This window comes from Nuphar pumila, chromosome 1, assembly GCF_984573655.1.
Source record: "Nuphar pumila chromosome 1, dmNupPumi1.hap1.1, whole genome shotgun sequence".
NCBI classification, from domain to species: Eukaryota; Viridiplantae; Streptophyta; class Magnoliopsida; order Nymphaeales; family Nymphaeaceae; genus Nuphar; species Nuphar pumila.
Window position 1 is genome coordinate 28,455,969 of NC_143249.1, and position 19,859 is coordinate 28,475,827.

Genomic DNA, 19,859 nt, shown 5'->3' on the forward strand with positions numbered 1-19,859 from the left:
GAGTATGGACTGGGTCTGGTTCATGTGATTTTTATAGGATCCATGCACGACCTTTCTTATGGTGGCTCCGATAGGACCCAGGTCTGGACCCAATACCAACACCTCAAAGTTAGATTCAGGTTCAGACCCACCTAGGTCTGAACCAGGTCCGACCCATTGACACACCTATACGGAGCACAAACTTCCTGCCAAAATAGGGTGTGGGTCCGACAGTTTGTACAGAACAAACTTGTCCTTGCATCAAAAGGGAGGTTACATTGGCTAACTTCATAGATTTAGGCATCCGATAGAGATCTTAAGAAGATTTTGATTAGACGACTTAATACATTGAGGACAATGCTTGATGAGTAATTGCCAAAAGAAGAGCAAGCCTATTATCAGCAACTATGAAAAAATTCTTAACTAAAAAGAGGATAACATACAAAATGAAACTGACAATATTGAGATACATCCTAAGCTCTTGGCTTTTCTTATCTTCTTTGGAAATTGAGGAATCTTATGCCAAAGGCAAAGATGAAAAGAAAAATCATGACAAAGGCCACATGGACTCCAGCGACCACCCCCAAGAAGTCATGTTTGAAATCCATAAAATCTCTTAGGAAGTCCTTTACTGTTGTGGGACCAAGTCCTGGAACCAGCAATGTAGTGGTTAAGTCTCCCACCTGAGAGGTGATAAGCCCATAAAGTGTCCATGCAACAGGGGAAGCCCAATAGTACCATCTCCACCATATTGGAATTAGCTGTAAACAAACCATATCAAAGTAGTTAGCTCATATCTTTCCCTTTTGCATTTGGGCAAGGAAAATATGTTGACAATACAATTCCAGTTATCTGCATTATCATAAGCATGAGTCTAACAACCATAAATGTGAGTAATAAAGTGGACTGATTCTGAGCTATATCATGGCTTATCCATGACAAAACACATTGTTGGGTTTCTGAATTGTCTGCCATGACCAGCCTGAATCTATCAAATTCTAGAAATTCTTTTAAACAATTTCCAACAACATGAACATATGAATTTCAACCATAGTCAATATATTGAAAATATCAGCTTTATAATAATTCATTTTTTTGGAAAAATGTTTTAAAAGGTACATTAACGTGATATTTTCACAACCAAATTTATAAATGACATGATCACTATAATATCATGCGTTTTCAGTTAATTTTACTTTTTCATTTCTTTTCTATATCTTAAATATATATTTTCTTCTCATATTTTTTATTTGTTTCTTTTATTATATTTTATATGTGCACTTTATTATCTAAATATATTCTTTTGTTACTTATTTCTGATTTTTTTATATATTTTAAAATTTTTAAGTGTGAAGATTTTGTTGACATTTTCTTGAGATTTATCAAATAAACCTATATTATGGTGAGATTTGCCTTGCCTAGATATAGTCCAGACCGACATGTTTTACTATGATTTCAACCAATTTGAAATGATAAAACCTTGTCTAGAACTAATAAAAACTTACTATGCAGATGGAAAACATAAAATACGTACCGGACGACTGATAAGGAAGCCAGAGAAGAGGTTCCAGAAGCTTAGGAAGAAAGAGCTGACAATGGCACCTATATGGTGTCCAGGTGTAAGAGCCACCCCCATCATCCCATAAAGCGTGAAATATACAAAGCACATGAACATGAAGTAGAAAAACCACAGGAACTTGCCAGCATCCCAAGGAAAGTCGATCATGGAAAATAATATTAAGCTATATACAAGAGTTTGCAAAGAAATATAGATAACCTCTATGGTAACCTGCAAATGGAGATGATAACGTGAGAAAAAGGCTCTAACTATGACAAATGACTTATAAAAAATATAGCATCACAACTGATGTATGCAGTTGAAGATTTCTGAAAATGAAACACCAAAATCATGCTTAGCAGTAAAAGTCATAATGTTACACTGTCACTCAAGGCAAAATGAAGTCCATGAAACATAATGGTGACGATAAAGTCAATGCAGAGTACATCCCTGCTGCTTTTTCATGATTTTGAAAAGATTTTCTGCCTAAAAAATCAGGCATAACCCACCTGACCGATGGCGTAAGCCAACGGAGAGTACATCCCTGCTGCTTTTTTGTAATTTTGAAAAGATTTTATGCCTAAGAAATCAGGCATAACATACCTGGCCGATGGCATAAGCCAATGCAGAGTACATCCCTGCTGCTTTTTCGCGATACATGACCGTCCGCTCGACACTGACAACAGGCTGAACCGTCATTGAATTGCTGGCTCCAAGAAACATAACAGCAGCATACATTGATCCTAGTAGATTGAGTAGCTGTTGCTGGGTTGCCCTGTTATGATGAATAAAAATAATGATCACAAAAAGATTAAGATATGAACTGGCATGCAATTGAACCAACAAGCTTCGCTTAACAGAAAATGGTTTAGAAACTGAAAAATACAGAAGCTTCAAATCAACTTAGAAAATTTTCAATGATCTTCAATGTTAATTCCCCAAGCAGGACCAGTAGACCACACATTAAACTTAATATGTCAAATGAAACATAAATACATGATTAAACACCAGGAAACTGAAGGAACACTCATCTTTCTCTTTCTACAGTTTTCCTATATTTAGAACATAACCCAGCTGTGTGTTCCTATGTATGTATGTATGTGGATGTGTGTTGATTTTGCAGGTTCAGGACACAAAGCCATAATGTATGCAAACTTATCGCATTTATCATACCATTATCACATCAATAATCACAAAAAGCTTTCCTAGCAATTTCTCACTAGGGAAAATAAAGAACGAGCATATAATCTGAAGTTCGATTAAAGGCTACTTGGTAAACTTTGCTGAAACCTGAAAGTTAAGTCCCAGCACTTTGTGCCACTGAGACTACTTGCCGAAAAGATGCAATGAATTCCGACTACTAGAAAGGGAAGCATAACACTAAAGAGTTTAGAAGCCTTACGTTTTCCTTCCAGCTTTCCAGAATATGGTACCAAAGAGAAGACCAATGACAACTGTCATAAAGAACCGAATAGCATTATATTGTGGGTTTCTCCAGTAAGACCAATGTTGCTTCCAAAAGCAAGCTTTGCACTGAACCAGAAAGCTCTGAGAGTATTTGGTGGGGAAGAAAAGATCCTTTGAACCTGGTACAGGAGTACTCAGTTCCTTAATTAGTTCCTGATTTCTCCTGAAAAAAAAAGTAAGGATGACTGTAAACTTAGCCGTAATTAACACCAAACTAAAGGTGAAAAAAGTGCACATTGTTCAGATCAGTCATGATACTGAGATATGTTTACTTGTAAAGGGAGGAGTTGGCATAAATTTCAGCAAAATCTACATCAAGTTGAGCTTCAACTGAAGCAGATGTAACCTCCAACATCCATGTTGCAGGATTGTATCCATCCCTGATTCTCGGCACTCCAGGAATTGCCTGAAAGGACATATCTTTATAATTAAGCATGCTAACCTTTCTATTAGGGAAACAAGTTTACCAGAAATAAGAGAGAATAGTCAATTTTAAATAAGATTTTCATAATCCTCCAGGTTGTGTTAATTCCATTTGTTTCTTTCTAACATGAATGAACAATCCCTCAAAAGCGCTGAATTCTTTACAGAATGTGTACAGTGACACTAAAACAAGGATTGAAATACAAGGTTAAAATTCCTGGTATCAAGACTAGCTTAAAAGTGTAGATATAAACAGCATAAAAACTACAATGATTAACAACTTAGATACTATGGAACCTGGTTTATTCGATTATTGTCACCTCAACAGGATGCAGTAAGTTCTCATGAAATATTCCAAAATAATTGTCTTCCACGATCATGAGCACCAAACTAACTAGAACATACAAGCATAAGAAACTCTGTTCGATCTCAATAAGGATCTCTGCCCCTGTGGTTTGAAATCATCACCTAGCTCAGATATAAAGAAGAAAATAGAAATGCCAATAGAATTGCTGCAACCTAGTTTACATAGTCTAAGATTTCAGCTCCTTTAGCACTGTTTTTAATTCCACATGCAATGTGATCATATAGATGAATTGCTCACCTCAAAATACTCTACAAGTTTGTGGGAGTGACGACCTAGGTCTCCTGCATAAATCATTTGTCCACCTCTCTTCATCAGCAGAAGCTGTAACGAGAATCCACCCAGTCACCATGTCAGCATGAAAAAAAACAACTGGATGAGAAAAAAGATTTACGGTCCATTATTGTAAGTTTACCTCATCAAAAGCTTCAAAAATGTCGATGCTCGGTTGATGAATTGTGCACACAACCGTTCTCCCTGTATCAACTGTGTTCCTCACAGTCCTCATGACAATAGCTGCAGATCTGGCATCAAGTCCTGTTGTGGGCTCATCCATGAAGATGATTGAAGGATTAGCAACCAACTCTACAGCTATAGTTAAACGCTTTCGTTGCTCAGTTGAGAGACCATTCACGCCAGGAAGACCAACTAAAGCATTCCTTATTGGGTCAAGTTCAACTAACTCCATAACTTCTTCAACAAACATCTAAAAATTAGAGAAACAATAGTATTATCAACATATAAAAAATCAAATTTCAAGCAATACTTGTAAAAGTAGCCAACTTTTCCTGCAACAAAGTATACCTTCCGAGCATCTGATTTTACTTCAGGAGAAAGACGCAGCCATGCGGAGTAGATCAAGGACTCATGGACAGTAACATTGGGTGAATGTATATCATTCTGTTCACAGTAACCACTGGTTCGGGCAAAGGTATCTTGCTTTTTTGGATAACCAGAAATGTTTATGCTTCCTTCAATATATCCTCCTGTTTTCCTTCCTGCTAGAACATCCATTAGTGTGGTTTTTCCAGCACCACTTACACCCACTAAAGCAGTGAGGACTCCAGGTCTGAAAGCACCACTAACATCACGTAGTAATTGGAGCCTACTTTCTTTAATTCCCTGGCTTTTCATTTCCTGGTGAACAAATCAATTCTTGGATATCACACTTGACAAGCTGATGGCATGCTATGCGACTATTAATGTTAACTTCATGGTTATTGAGATCTTCATTTTTTTTCCTGAAATGAAATCTGATGGGGATATGGAATAGATTTATTTACTTGATTGTTCTCTGAGTGATGGGAACATTAGATGAGTTTGTTCAGAAAACCTATAGCAGGAAGAGCAAGAATGACACAGACAGAGATGTCTACATGCATGCACATGAGCACATGTGCCTGCACACACACATAGAATCACAATGTCAAGTTAGCTCTGGGCAGACTTTTTAAGAGGATCAAAGTTCTCAGTCCTAGATAGAGAAGACCAAAGTAATGACTGGTGCATGTAAATATTCAGTCAGTATCAAGGCTCAAGTTACAAACAAAAAAACTTCAATGAGAAAACTAGACCTCCAATTCAAGAAGACATTGTACATGGGATGCCACTATTTCAGATGCATGCCCAGCATAGTTATCAAATTATGTGATTTCTAAATTTTTATTTTTAAAAGACTTGCTCTTACAGAAAAAATGCAAATGAAAGTGAAGATTGAAAATATTTTGACCAAATATCATGTAAATATCACAATATTCTTGCAGTATTCCTTAGAAATTTATTTTCTCTTTTTTCATTTTAATTTTTTGCTTAAAACCACAAGTTTTTCTTGAGAAAACCCAATTACTTTTAAATTCCCCTGAAAGAATCGTTAATATCAGTGCAAGACTGATATTGGTGGCTAGAGATGGGCATCCGGCCAGCCCGGTCAACGGCCTGGCCCGGTCGACCATTTACTGTGGGGCCAGGTTTTGGCCTGGTTCTTAACGGGCTCAGGTTTGAAGAGAGGCCATGGCCTGGCGGGCCGGATCCTGTCTGGCCCGGGCGGCCCCAAATAAGACGATTCCTAGACAAAACAATCCTATCCAACTGTGTGTGAAATTATTGTGATTTGGTGTAATTAATTATCTTTCTCCTAAAATTAGTGCAATTAATTAGGTAATTAACAAGTTTTCATGTACCCAAGTTACTATGTGATTTCTAGTTTCTATAAAAATTTAATTTAAGTTTTTTATTTTTTATAACTCAGGCCCATCGAGCCTGGCCCGCTAATGGACCAGGCCGGGTTTCGGCCTGGTTCCTAAAATCTAGGCCCAAACCTGGCCCATGGCGGGCCGGGTCGGCTTGGCCCATCGGGCCCCATTGCCCACCCCTATTGGTTGCTATTTTGCCAAGGGATGGAGACTAACACTGAAGGGACATGGCTGCATGTTTTGCTTATATCACAAAGCCAACTCAACTTTCAATGAATGCCAAATGCCTTAAAATCAAATTCCTCTTCGTCTGCTTCTGTTCTCACAAGGTTGACGTTGTGCTTAGGACATCTGGAATCATCTAACCCAATTATCGCTACAATGAGAGTTAGGAGGCTTACTTCAGGCATATCAACATAGTAATTCACATGGTCAAATGCTAGAGAAAGAGGCTGGAAAGGTAGAACCATTCCTCTCCTGGTAGCCATTGTTGCTGTACTTGCGTTATGCTTCCTAACAGCCATGTCAATCCCTGGAATCACAAAAATGGAGGCAAATATCCTTCATTCAAGGGAATTTGTGGGAGGTTAAGTAGTTAAAAAAAATTCAAACATGCTGTAAAAAAAAGAGATTCAAGAACAAAACCAACCTTCAGAAACTGGGTCAGCAAAATGTGAGCCAAAATTTAGTGACTTCGATTTCTGTTTCCTGAGGGATCTGGATTTCTTACTATTGTCTTTGTCTTCCTCATCTGGAAGAATAGATTGAGGACTTCCAATAGCTGCACAATTCAAATTCAGCAAATTGATATCTAGAATTTAAGTTATTCTTGCAACCACTTTTTTCATTAGCAAAAGTTATGGAACTTACGATTTAGATACTTAAGAGCGAGGATAAAGCAAACATTGAACAGCAGTGAGAACCCGATCAACGCCCCGATGGCAATCCAGTACCAATAATCATGGACAAACATGCCTCTAGATTTAAGAATAGCCCTTCCAATCGTAGGAGCATTGATGGTAGCATCTGTATTGGGCTGTAACAGTGGAAGTCAAATCACATTACAGGTGAAAAACTGAACTATTTTATTATTTTTAGCAAATTATAGGCTTCATTGCTATGATTGCAAGAAATATGGCTTATGGTACATTGCCTGACAGCTAAAATCAGACATTAAGCAACTTTACCCTATATATATTGGGTGCACATGGAGGATTTACAAATACTTGGTTAGAGGTTTACTTTGGTGCCAAATTCTCATTGAATTGCCATGATAGCAACAACTGAATTGACTTAGAACCAACACTAGATACTGAGAATGTTGTCACATGTTTGAGTTTGTTTCACCGTAATAGCAGTATTTACTTTCTCAGCAACTGATTAACATTGCCAGTATCCTGAGATCAACACTCAGTGAAATCAAGTCCCTAGTCTAAAGGCCATTCCAGAAGCCCATCACCACTGAGAAGTGAAACCATTTACCGTGTTCCATCTCTCATCAAGAAACTCATTAATGGCTATAGCATTTTGTCCATACATCATAGGTGACATCCAGAATCCCCAAATCCACCACGGCTTTATCTCATCTGAAGCATAGAAAAAGCAATTGCAGTTATAATTTATAGTATAAGCTGCACTGCAACAGTTACAGTGGTTGATACCAAAGATGCATAAACACTTTGTAAGAAAGAAACATAGGCAAAATTTTCATTTTTAAATAAAAGCCATAAAGATTTCATGTTACAGTTTTAGGCTACCCGCTTTTCAAGTTTAAGGAAATCCTGCTAAATAAAATCCATAAAGATTTCATGTTACAGTTTTAGGCTTGATGGGCTATTAAACTTAAAAAAGAAGCAATCTAGGACAAAGATGTGAAATTGTAACCTTTAGATATCACAAAGCCACCAAGTGTAAATACTACAAGCAATGCGAAGGTCCCTATTGTGTTAGAGATAACCAATGTTCTTCCAACAGCCGCAAGGAATCGAAAAAGAGAAAGAGCCATCTGGTGTGTGCATAGATATGCGAGGAATTGCCGGAAGAACCTAAAAGAAGTGAACGCACATATCAAGATGGAGAACACTAACCAGACTAGGGGATGGAGCTTCTATCTAGTAAGAATGCCAAATGACTAAAGCTTCCAAAAAAAATGTGGAAATGAGCCGTTACCTGCTAGCAGGTGGAGCAAATCCAACTGTATAATAAGTGAGAACGATCCACAAGCCTGACTCCAATAAAGAGATTGGGATCCTGAGAATATAAATGGGCAAAGCAAAAGCCCATGGAGGATAGAACAAGAAATCCCTCTGCTTGTAAAACACAGGAAGCCTGGTCACAGTCATTGCTAACTCTGCCATTCCATTGAACATCACATTAATCAAACTAAAGAACAAAGCACCAAAGTACTTTCCACCATCTGCAATTGTCTCGTGCTTCATCTTGGTCCTCAGAAAGACAGTCATGGTGATCAATGACATGATTGTGATTTGAGTAGTCTTGAATATGTAAATAAAAGAGTTTCTCTTCATAAGGAGCCATTCTCTTGAAAAACAGGCCTTGAATAGATCCCAACTAGACAGCCCATACTTCTTGGTTTCCAATGCTGCCGGGTGACTCTTTGATTTATCATATGGAATTTTAAGATCTGAATCTATCTGTTGGCCAACTCTGAAGGAAGTGAAGGCTTGTGAGAACTCTTCAGCTGAGATATAGCAGTAAGGCTTATCCTTGTCAGTCCAGTACTGTTCTTGATCCTTCTTCGACAATACCTCTTGCAGGAAGTCTGCAACTCCTTTTCTCTCTGGGCATTTGAAGCCCATTAACTTGAAAAATTCGAGAATGTCCTCGTGCGGACCTTGGTAGACAATGTAGCCTTCGGAAAGCAGAATGATGTCGTCGAAGAGATCGAAGGTTTCAGGTGCAGGTTGCAGAAGAGAGATCAACATAGTTCCGTCCATGATATGAACAAACTGTCTCATGAACTTCACAATCTGGAAGGTGGTGGAGCTGTCAAGCCCTGTGGATATCTCATCCATGAACAGAGCCTTGGAAGGTCCCACCAACATCTCCCCTGTGACAATTACCACAAAAATAGGGTAATTAAGTGCCTCAGAACCGCTCAACTGTATACAAGTTTTAAAACTAGAACTGATTGTCAAGATAACAAGCATTACTTGGGCTCCTGATCTAATGAAACTGTCGCAACAAAGAATATGCCCAGAGTCCAAGCCAACTTAGTTATATCCAGAAAAGGAGGGTAAGCAGGGAAATTATATTTTTATTCAAAAGAAACGAGATAAATAGGCAAATCCTAGCTTATTTCCTCCATCTAGACAAGTGGGTGCATACAAGAAAAGCATAGGAGGCAACCAAGTCATCATGTAAAGAGGATCCACTGCACAATTTACCAAAGCAAAGAAGAAATACATGTTTCTTTTCACAATAATCTCAAATCTTAAAATCCACAATGGTGAATAAAACATACACCCACCTGTGGTCACCCTCTTCTTCTGCCCACCTGAAATCCCTCTCCTCATCTGGTCTCCCACTATAATATCCGCGCATATATCCAAACCAAGCAGCTGATCAAACAGCACAAGTTAAACACCATCGTAAGCCAAAACACATGTACGTAAACACCACTCTATTATAGTCCGTCCTTTTCTCTGCAATTGCACCATTTTAACAGATAAAAGAGTGGACAACCAAAACAAAAACTGAAGATGGTGGTGTGTACGTACCTTGAGAACATAGTCGGTGACGACGCTGGTTTGTTGACCTTCGACGGCAGCGGCCTTCATGAAGGCGTCGATCTCGGGGTCAGGTTTGATTCCCGCCTCCCTCTCCCTCCTCGACAGCTCGCTCAGCATGTCGTAGCGCGGACCCACCCCTTGGCATCTGCCCGAGAAGTCCAGCGTTTCCCGGACCGTCATCTCGGCGTTGTGTTCGTCATACTGGCTGATGTATGCGCCCGTCCTCTCCGGCACAAATTCCGTCAGTTTATGGCCGTTGTACGTGATCCTCCCGGCAACCTGCTTCGTGTTTTAAAATTGTTGGTGCACAAGGAATGCATCACACACGCACACCCAAAGAACTCTGTATGTCTATGGCCTGAAATTGTTGGTGTTGACTAAGCCTTGACGTGGTCCAATTGAAAATCCGAATATATATATATATATATATATATATATATATATATATATATATATATATATAGAGAGAGAGAGAGAGAGAGAGAGAGAGAGAGAGTAATGGGTACCTGCTAAATGAGTTTTCATGTTTTTTTTATCTTATTTTTAAATTCTGACCATACAGATGTGATGTCCTTCATTTTATAAGTGTTTGATTCGAGTGATTTTCATAATGTTGGAAAAATCAACGGTCCAAAATCTTTATAAAATTTTAAAGCTCCAAATATCATTTTTTTCATTGAAAACACATGATCGAGGTACCATGCCCAACACATTTATGGGGTCAAAACTGCAAAAGAAACACAAAAAAGAACAGAAATTTCATTTAACACCAGACAGACCACTTTAGGACTCCTCCACCCCCCAATAATTTAAACTTATACTGATTCAAACATAGTTATAAAAATTCTGCACCCCCCCCCCCCGCAAAAAAAACTTATGCCGCCATAAGAATTTTTTTGGTTGTCGCCCTAATAAAAGTGTCAGGGTCGGTCCATCTTACCCATTTCTCTCTCTCTCTCTCTCTCTCTCTATATATATATATATATATAATGGGTACGTGCTAAATGAATTTTCAAAAAAGTTTTCATTTTATTTTTAAATTGTGACCGTACAAATGTGATTTATGTACTTGATTTTATGGGAATCAGCTCTTGAAGTATTGGATTCCAACACAGGGTGAGTTTTTTATAATGTTAGTAAAATCAACGGTCCAAAATCTTTGTAATTTTTTGAGGCTCAATATATCATTTTTTTCATCTAAAACACATGATTCAGGTGTGGATTCCTCATAAATCGACCATGCCCAACACATTTATGGGGTCGAAAATGCAAAAAAAATACCGAAAGAATAAAAAACTCATTTAGCACGTTTCATTCAGCACATACCCATTACTATATATATATATATATATATAGAGAGAGAGAGAGAGAGAGAAATGATACGGTGATCCCCGAGTACCTATTCTCACCTAATAGAAGCTTTAGTTTATCAAATTTCTTAAACTTTTTAGTTAATCATACCCTATAAATATGATCTATAAGCATTATTTGATAGAAAACAAGTTTTGGATCATGTGATTATAATATATATGTATGTTTTTTAAGACCTTTAAAAATTGATGGCTCACAATGTATCAAGATTTCATGACTTAAAAAATCTTATATTTATGTTAAAAAACATGATCGATTCCTATCAAATAAACTATGTTGAGTGCATCTATAAGGTTTAATTGAAAAGCTATAACCTACAACCACTATTTCTAGTACGAGGGCTTGTAGCATCATGAGTAGCTAACAACACCTTTTATATATATATATATATATATATATATATATATATATATATATATATATATATATATATATATATATATATATATATATATATATATATATAGTAGCTGGCAACACCAATTCGTACCTATTGCTGCTTATGGGCTTTTGAAGGGTTCTTTTCTATATTTTTCTAGAATCTGACCGTATAGATGTATTATACATGTTTGATTTTATAGGAACAGACTCTTGCATCATTCAATTTCAATGCATAGGTAAATTTTTATAAGATTTAAAAATTGATATTTTTAGATTTTTTATAAATATCATAAATATTCAAGGCTTAAAAAATCATGTTTTTTTTTATAAAAAAACATAATCCAAATGTCATTTTCTATCAAATCAATCATGCTGAATATGTGTTGTTAGATTTGAGAAAAATAACTGAAAACCCCTTCTTCCGCTTGCAGTAGGCAGCTATATATATATATATATATATATATATATATATATATATATATATATATATAGAGAGAGAGAGAGAGAGAGAGAGAGAGAGAGAGAGAGTAATGATTAAGGGTTGAATGAAAACCTCCCAAATGGAAACCCTTCCAAACCTCTTCAATGATTTTTTTTGGGATTTTTTTCAAAATTCTGACCAGATGTGTTCAACATGATTGATTTACTATAAATTAACACTTAGATCATAAATTTTGGATAGAAAAAATAGTATTTGTAGCTTAAAAAATTTATGAAAATTGTATACCATTGATTTTGAAACTTATAAAAAACTATTCGTGCATCGAAATTGAATGCTCCAAGAACTGATTCCTATAAAAACAAGCATATAGATCACATTTGTACAGTCAAAATTTTGAAAAAAAAAACAAAAAATCCAATAAAATGTTCATTGAGAAGGTTTGGAAGGGTTTACCATTATGGAGGTTTTCAATACTTGGGGAGCACCTACTCACACCTAATACAAGCTTTAAATTTTTATAACTTTTAGGTTTTTTTTGTTGATCAGACCTTATAGATATGTTGTACAAGTTTTTTTTAGTTGACAGGCTTTGGATCTTGTAATTATGACATAAGGTAATTTTTTTCATAGATATGTTGTACATGCTTTTTTAGTTGACAACAAGCTTTGGATCTTGTAATTATGACGTACGGTAATTTTTTCAGTATCTTAACAAATCAACTTTTTACATTGTACCCAAATTTTATGACAAAATAACCTATTTTATGTTCATAAAACATGATACAAAGCATGATTCTTGACAACGTTCTGATTGAGAAGATGCAACCAACACCTATGTAGGTGGGGGTGTAGGTGACTTCAAAGCACTGTGGCAGTACGAGAATATATATATATTATAAGGTCTCATTGAGAAGATGCAACCGACACCTATGTAGGTGGGTGACTTCAAAGCACTGCAGCAGTACTAGAATATATATATTATAAGGTCTGATTGAGAAGATGCAACCAACACCTACGTAGGTGGGTGTAGGTGACTTCAAAGCACTTTAGCAGTACTAGAATATATATATATATATATATATATATATATATATATATATATATATATATATATATATATATATAGAGAGAGAGAGAGAGAGAGAGAGAGAGAGAGAGAGAGAGAGAGACTCACTCTTAGCTTCTTGTCCAGCTTCCCTGCAAGAGCCAGGAGCAGGGTAGTCTTCCCTGAGCCTGGAGGACCAAGGAGAAGGGTCATCCTGAACAAATGAATAACTTAGTTAGCCAGACCAAACACAGTTTCCACCATTGGAAGTAAAGGCAACTCCGTGATTTTTATGAAGCAGTCATGGTTACGAGCACAAGTAGTACGACTTTGGCCACTAGTATGCAATTTTCATCCAGTAATTGAAGAGGACTAATAAGGCAGACACCCACCTTGAAGGCCTCAGGATTCCGGTCACCCCATTCAGTATTTTCAGCACTCTTTTCTTTGATGGAGAGAGCCTCACCAGTCCCAGAATTCCCTGCTTCCAATAGACAAAAAAGTTAAAAAACGTATATGAGGTTTATAACTTCAAGAGTGGTCTCTCTCTCTCTCAAAAAAAAAAACTTTTATCAGGAAAACATTTATATGATAATATAAAGAACAACGTTTTCCTTGTTTTCATTAAAAAAGGGTATAATATAAAGAAAAATGTTAGAATATAAAAGAACTGTATCGTCATAAAGATGCGTCCTTTTCAAAACAGATGATATTTTGAAAGCATTACTTTTCTGAATTACACTATTTTGAAGATATATCCAAAATGTTTTGGTGTTGAGCTTGAAGAGCAAGTCCAGTGACTTTCTAGTGCCATGTGTACGGTTGGTAAATGAGCCAAACAAAGCCGAACACAAGCTGTTTGGGCTCGGCTTGGTTGGTTTGTGTGAGCGGATAAAAGCTTGAGCTCCTACGAGCTCAAGCCAATCATGAACTGACTCGTTCAATGGAACTCCAAACCTTTCATTTACATACAAAACGCACCAAACCAGTTGAGCTACCATATTAAATTTAGAAAACATAAATGACTTGTATATAACCCCATGTAAACGAACGAGCCCCATTGTTCGTGCTCGACTCGTTAACACTGCTGCACAAGCTGCTTGTTGCTCGGCTCACCAAGCTCATTTAAGTCCGAACGAGCTGCAAGCCAAGCCAAGTCGAGCCATGTGCAGCTGGATTCATTTACCAGCCTTAGCCATGTATAAACACTCCTTAATTTTCTTTGACACTTTTTTTTTTTGCTAATAATTAGTTCTTGAAGAATTTTTTTATCGAGACCATATCAAGTCAGAGGCAGCACTGATGGTAATGGATCGGAGCTGCCACAGATACCGTCCATCCATAGGTTAATGGTATCCCAAACACATGGTTAGGATTCTTTTCAGCTGCATATTTTGTACACTCTAGATGCTCTTCATCTAGCACATCAATGGTTCTGAAAAAACTCGTAGGACCCATTTGAGATAAAAAAGAATACATTGATAATGTTTTGAAGGCCATCATCAGAGTAAGTCAGAGCTTCCTCTGACATGCTTATCACTCATTTTTATTCTTTTAAGCACACTTGACTTTGCCTTCAATCCACACAAAACTACCACTTTCAAAGGCGTTTGACGTAGTGGAATGGGTGAAAACATCAGGTGCAATATGATTGCATAGATATTTATGGATTAAGCACCTGATCACCCTCCATTTTGGGGACAGGCCCTGCCAGTGCGAGGCAAGTGGTTTAGGTTCAAATCTGATCGGTGCAAGCCGAAGAGTGGCAACTCTCTAAGAGAAAGGAATAGGAACAGTAATAGTAAATGTTTAGTTACTATTACTTTGCCAATAAGTAATAGCTTAAATTGGATTCTAGTTTTTTACCGCATGTAAAAAGGTTACGGGAATCCCTCGACAAATGAAACCCGTAACCTTTTAATATGCGGTAAAAAACTAGAATCCAATTTAAGCTTATTACTTATTGGCAAAGTAATAGTAACTAAACAGTAAAAAAAATCTGAAAGTACAGAATGGTTGTTTTCATATGTCTTTGCTGATAAAAACATAACTATTGCATTAAGCTCGTGATATTTTCATTTAACGCAAAAATCTTGTTGTTTCTCAAGATATCACTACATCTTTGTATATTAAGAAGTTTATGATCGTTTCTCCAATTATATGGTGCTATTTTCTTCTTCTTTTTTCCACTATGCTCCTATCTCAGATTGGAAAAAAAATCAAATGAGAGATTATTCATAGCGACAAGGACCATCAAACGGCCAATGCATATGAATATAACATAACTAGGAACATCTACGTAGATCTATGCTCCAAAGTCAATATTCATCAATGACAAATGTGGGCCCCACCTAGGTTTTTTTCTCACTTCATCAACAAGGGTTTTTCATCATTAAAAAAACTATACCAATGGCATGATGTCAGGCTTTAGCAAAAAGTAAAACTATGGTACAATTAACCTTTTTATACACACACATTTTATTTTTGAATAGTACATATAGAAACCACCTGTTTGGTTTGGACGTCCCATTATGGTTATCGGCCTATGTAACCGTCTACACGGGTAATAGTACCTGGACACGGCAAATGCTGTGTCCTATATTATATATTTTCAATATATAATATATATATAATATTTTCAGTATATATTTTAGATATATAAGATACATTTTAGATATATAATATATATTTTTACTATATATTTAGCAGTGTCCTCGTATCCATATTTTTTGAAATTGTCATATCATACCCTTCGTACCCGTATCCAGGTGTTAGGGTTTTCCTAGTGTAAAACTCTACAAGTGCTCTGCCATCACCTAACCTTTTTTTTTTTTTGATATCATCACCAACTGCACATTGGCTGGGTAAAACCCTTGAAGTCCCTTTGCCCACCGGGGAGTAAATCCAGCTTTGCTAGTTTGTGACGTTCCATCAACTTGAAAACATTCACAAGTCACCCTTACCAGATGAGGGAAACCCTTGTGGGCTAAATCACCTATTTTATATGCTTCGAAAAAGTAGGAGTTTGGGTTCTTTCAAAAAAAAAAAAAACAAGAAAAAAATAGGAGTTGGGTGGCCGGGTTGAATCCTTAGGAGGGATAGGTTCTTCCACAGTTCAAGGGGGCCATGCGCTCAATCACCCATATCCATAACTGAAGTGGCCATGCAATTGCATAACCATGTATGATCATGGACATGGTATGGTACTCCCACAACCCACAACTGGATACGGGTCTGTAGGGTTTCCGACCCATATCCAACTCTGCTTCCAGCTATTGCTGAGGTCTTGAATCAGTGGCCACGTGCAATTGAGTTGGGCGGATACGGTTTGGGGGATCCTCGGCGGAGGACTTGGGCACCCCCATCTCACTTTATCTCCATTGTTTTCTTAGGAAATGTACAAGAATACCTCATCCCCTCCATTAAAAAGAGACTAACAATTTCAAGCCGAGGCGTGAGTATTACAACATAAGTTTGAGAAAAAAAAAAAGATGAAAAGTTTTATCAAGACATTGGGATTTAGGAACATAGCGCATTCTATTGAGAAAGAGAATTCCATTTTGGTCCCAATTTTGAGGGGGTAAAGCAGTCAGATTCTTCTTTCTTATAGATTTCCTTTCTTGGTTTCTTCCTTTCGTTTACTAGAGTAAAAAAAAATTAGTTTTAAGAAAACAAAGAATTTAACTTTAACAACGCTAAGCAATGATGGTAAATTTAGTTTTAAAAAAAAACTTTGAAACACATAAATAGCTTTCTTGCTTTATTTTAAACCCTTCATCAGAGAGAGAGAGAGAGATCTAGAGAGAGAGAGAGAGAGAGAGATCTAGAGAGAGAGAGAGAGAGAGAGAGAGAGGAGGTCAAGTTGTACCTCAAGAGAGTTGATGGTGGCATTGAGAAGAGTGGGGAGGGCTCTGCTTCCCACGTAAGCGTCGGCCTCCACTGTTAGATTCTCGAACTGAACTTCGATCTTCGGCAGATCGATCCCCACTCTGTAGATATAGTGAAATTAAAATAACATAGCAGGAGTTAATCCCACAACGATATAGAAAAACAAAACTGAAAGAAACGATATTTAGAAAAATCATAAATGGTTCCTTAATCTCGAGGTTAAAAGTCGTGTACGAGTTCCGAACCTTTCATCTCTCCTAACAATACGATAAACGTTATAATTAAAATAGGAAAATAAAAAGAAGCAGTAGTTTTGTACAGAATTGAGTCACTTCGAAAAAGAAAGATCCAAAACGTAATAAATGACGAAAGGAGAAGCTGGTGGCAGTTGCAGTGTTCATCGTGTGAGCCCGAAAAGATCGTCAGTTGAATTGACCATAATAACCTTTGGAAACATTGCATATATCGAGATGCTCTACAGTTATTCCCACTAAAAGATGGGAATAATTGCAAAAAGCAGGTTAAAAGCCGGTGAAAAAATAAGGCAAATAATTGCAAAACCTGCAAATTTTCTAGTTGGGCAATAACCCACTGGAAGATGGGACTCTTTGTTTAAAGTTGAAGCCTGCTCATGGTAACCAACTCAAAATGGAGTTTTTGATCCCCAAGGACAAGTATGGGTGGAAAGTCTTGTAAACATATACTGAGAGAGAGAGAGAGAGAGTAACGATGGTAAGATGAGTAAGTTGAAAATATTTGATGAGGGTAAACTTATTATTTTTAAAATGTATTGATTATTAACCATGGTTAAAAGAAAAGCGGTTAACATACGTCTGTATTTGGATAACTAAACATAAACTAAGGTATGCATTTGAATTATAAGTTTGCATGTATGAATCTGAATTATAACAAAAAACTGGGTATGTTTTTGGAAATAACCCAAAAAAGGTAACAGACCATCTTTTCCCAAATGTAGAGAGAGAGACAGAGAGAGAGAGAGGACCGGTCGACCCTGTCCCTCAGTCGGAGTAGGAACTTCTCGTTGTCCTCCTGGACTGCCTTGAGCACGTTCTCCAGCAGCAGCCTTCGGTCCGCCACCCCAAGCCTCCTCACGTCCACCTCTCCGTGCACCACCTTCCCGTCCTCCATCACCTGCCGGATCACCCCCCTCCTCATGCGGTCGTAGGTGGGCAGCCTCTCCAGCGCTGCCCATCTCAACGCCTCCTCGTCGTCCTCTCCAACAACCCGACCGCTCCTCCTGAACACGTCCTCAGAGCTACCCCACACCTCCCGGAAGCTCCCCGTCAGGCTCCTCCCCCTGCTGCTCATCGATCTCCTCAGATCGTCGGCTGCTGCCATCCCTTCCACCTACACCCCCACCAACTACCACGATTCAATTCACAATAATGAACGTCGACGATTCACGTTCGTCAGATTCCCTACTGTTATGCTTCGCCGAATATGCCCACCGGAAAAGAGAGAGAGAGAGAGAGAGGGTTGGGGGCTGAGGGAAAAATGTGGGGATTTAATAGGGAGCGCGAAGCGAGGCCAAGGCATGTGTAGAATGAGATGCGATTAATAATATAACAATCACAAAACGGAAAAAGAAAAAAAAAATCACTGAGATGACGTCGATGCCTGCGCTGGCCTTCTAGAAGCTCCCTGTTTTGATACGATAGAGCGGGTGAGACTCAAAAGGCTTTAGACGAAAACTGCGCGTGGCAACTTGGATGCCGTCCATCTAAAAAATGAACGGCACCCAAAAACCCATCGAATAGCATGGCCCAGGCCCCCACAAGAATTTTGGATGCCATCCACTTGCTAGATGAACGGCATCAACGGCCAAAAAAGTGGACATTCGAAATTTATCGACAACATGTAACTCAGTAACATTTTTGTTTTCCTTTTCTTGATGTATGCATCCAAGGTGCCCTTGACAGTTTTCTATCCGACCACACTTAACAAAGCAAAAACTGTAGATCTTGTTGAAGGAACATTAGATCAAAACGTCGCGCCTAAGGAATCTTGATGCCGTTTGTCACCAAGATTATCACTACCTAGAATAAAAACAATACTCATCAAATGAAATGTTATGTTACTTTCTAGATGATGACATAAAAATTGACAAGGGCTTTAGCAAAACTAACTTTAGATATGATCAATATCTCAATGTGAACCGTTTATCACCAAGATGAACAACACCTTGAAAATAAACAATACTCATCAAATGAAATATCTCCGCTTAGATGGATCCGAGAAGCACGTCTAATGTTACGTTACTTTCTAGATGATGATATAAAAATTGACAACAAGGGCTTTGCATGTAAAAATTACAAAACTAACTTTTAGATATGATCAATATCTCAATGTGAATAGTGTTGGAAAAAGTGGCAGGTCATGATCTTAATTAAAAGTAACTTTAAAACTTTATAAAATTCAAGTACTATAGAAAATATTATTAATCTAGTATGGCATATATATATATATAATTCAAATTAAGTGTGAAATTTCATTACTTTATTTTATGAGAGGCAATCACATCTTCTTTTTCTTTTATTTATTTGAAATAATCTTAGTAACAAGAGACATTATACACTTTTATAAGAATCTATGTGACATGTTAATTTAAATATGTAAATAAAATTTTCCTAACCAAATCAATATAAATACATAAAATCAATCAATTGAAATATTTAAGCATATAGAGATGAATCAAATTTCAAATAATTTGTTCATGTTATTAGAAATAAATATGTAATTATAATCAACAATCATCACCATGGTTTTAGTTAAGATAAAAAAAAATCAAACTTATTTAAATAAGCAACTGAATTTACTAAAATAAAATCATTTGATTGTCATTAAATCTCAGACGTGAAAAAGGAGAAATTTGCTTCTAACTTCAATAAACAAAATTTAGATAACTGAATAAGCTTCCGAATGCATAAAAACTCACTGAATTTTGATATATGATTGCAAAGTTATGTCTCCTATGAG

General features: G+C 37.1%; 1 protein-coding gene across 2 annotated transcripts; it reads right to left on the minus strand.

Annotated features, from left to right (window-relative positions):
* Window positions 1–289: 289 nt before the first annotated feature.
* Window positions 290–18,417, minus strand: LOC149848507 (pleiotropic drug resistance protein 2-like). 2 transcript variants are annotated; one of them, XM_089995799.1, is made up of 20 exons: window positions 17,866–18,417; window positions 16,843–16,963; window positions 13,367–13,455; window positions 13,104–13,188; window positions 9,724–10,014; window positions 9,474–9,564; window positions 8,153–9,053; window positions 7,868–8,028; window positions 7,466–7,569; window positions 6,854–7,019; window positions 6,633–6,764; window positions 6,385–6,515; window positions 4,596–4,928; window positions 4,207–4,497; window positions 4,032–4,115; window positions 3,277–3,410; window positions 2,940–3,167; window positions 2,141–2,312; window positions 1,514–1,768; window positions 290–740 (listed from the first exon to the last, which is right to left on the minus strand). In XM_089995799.1, the coding sequence occupies exons 1-20, from the start codon at window positions 18,219–18,221 to the stop codon at window positions 471–473; spliced, it is 4,395 nt and encodes a 1,464-aa protein (XP_089851925.1). In that variant the 5' UTR covers window positions 18,222–18,417; the 3' UTR covers window positions 290–470. The 2 variants fall into 2 exon arrangements, with proteins under 2 accessions (XP_089851925.1, XP_089851932.1); XM_089995806.1 differs by having other exon boundaries at window positions 601–740; window positions 1,514–1,581.
* Window positions 18,418–19,859: the final 1,442 nt, after the last annotated feature.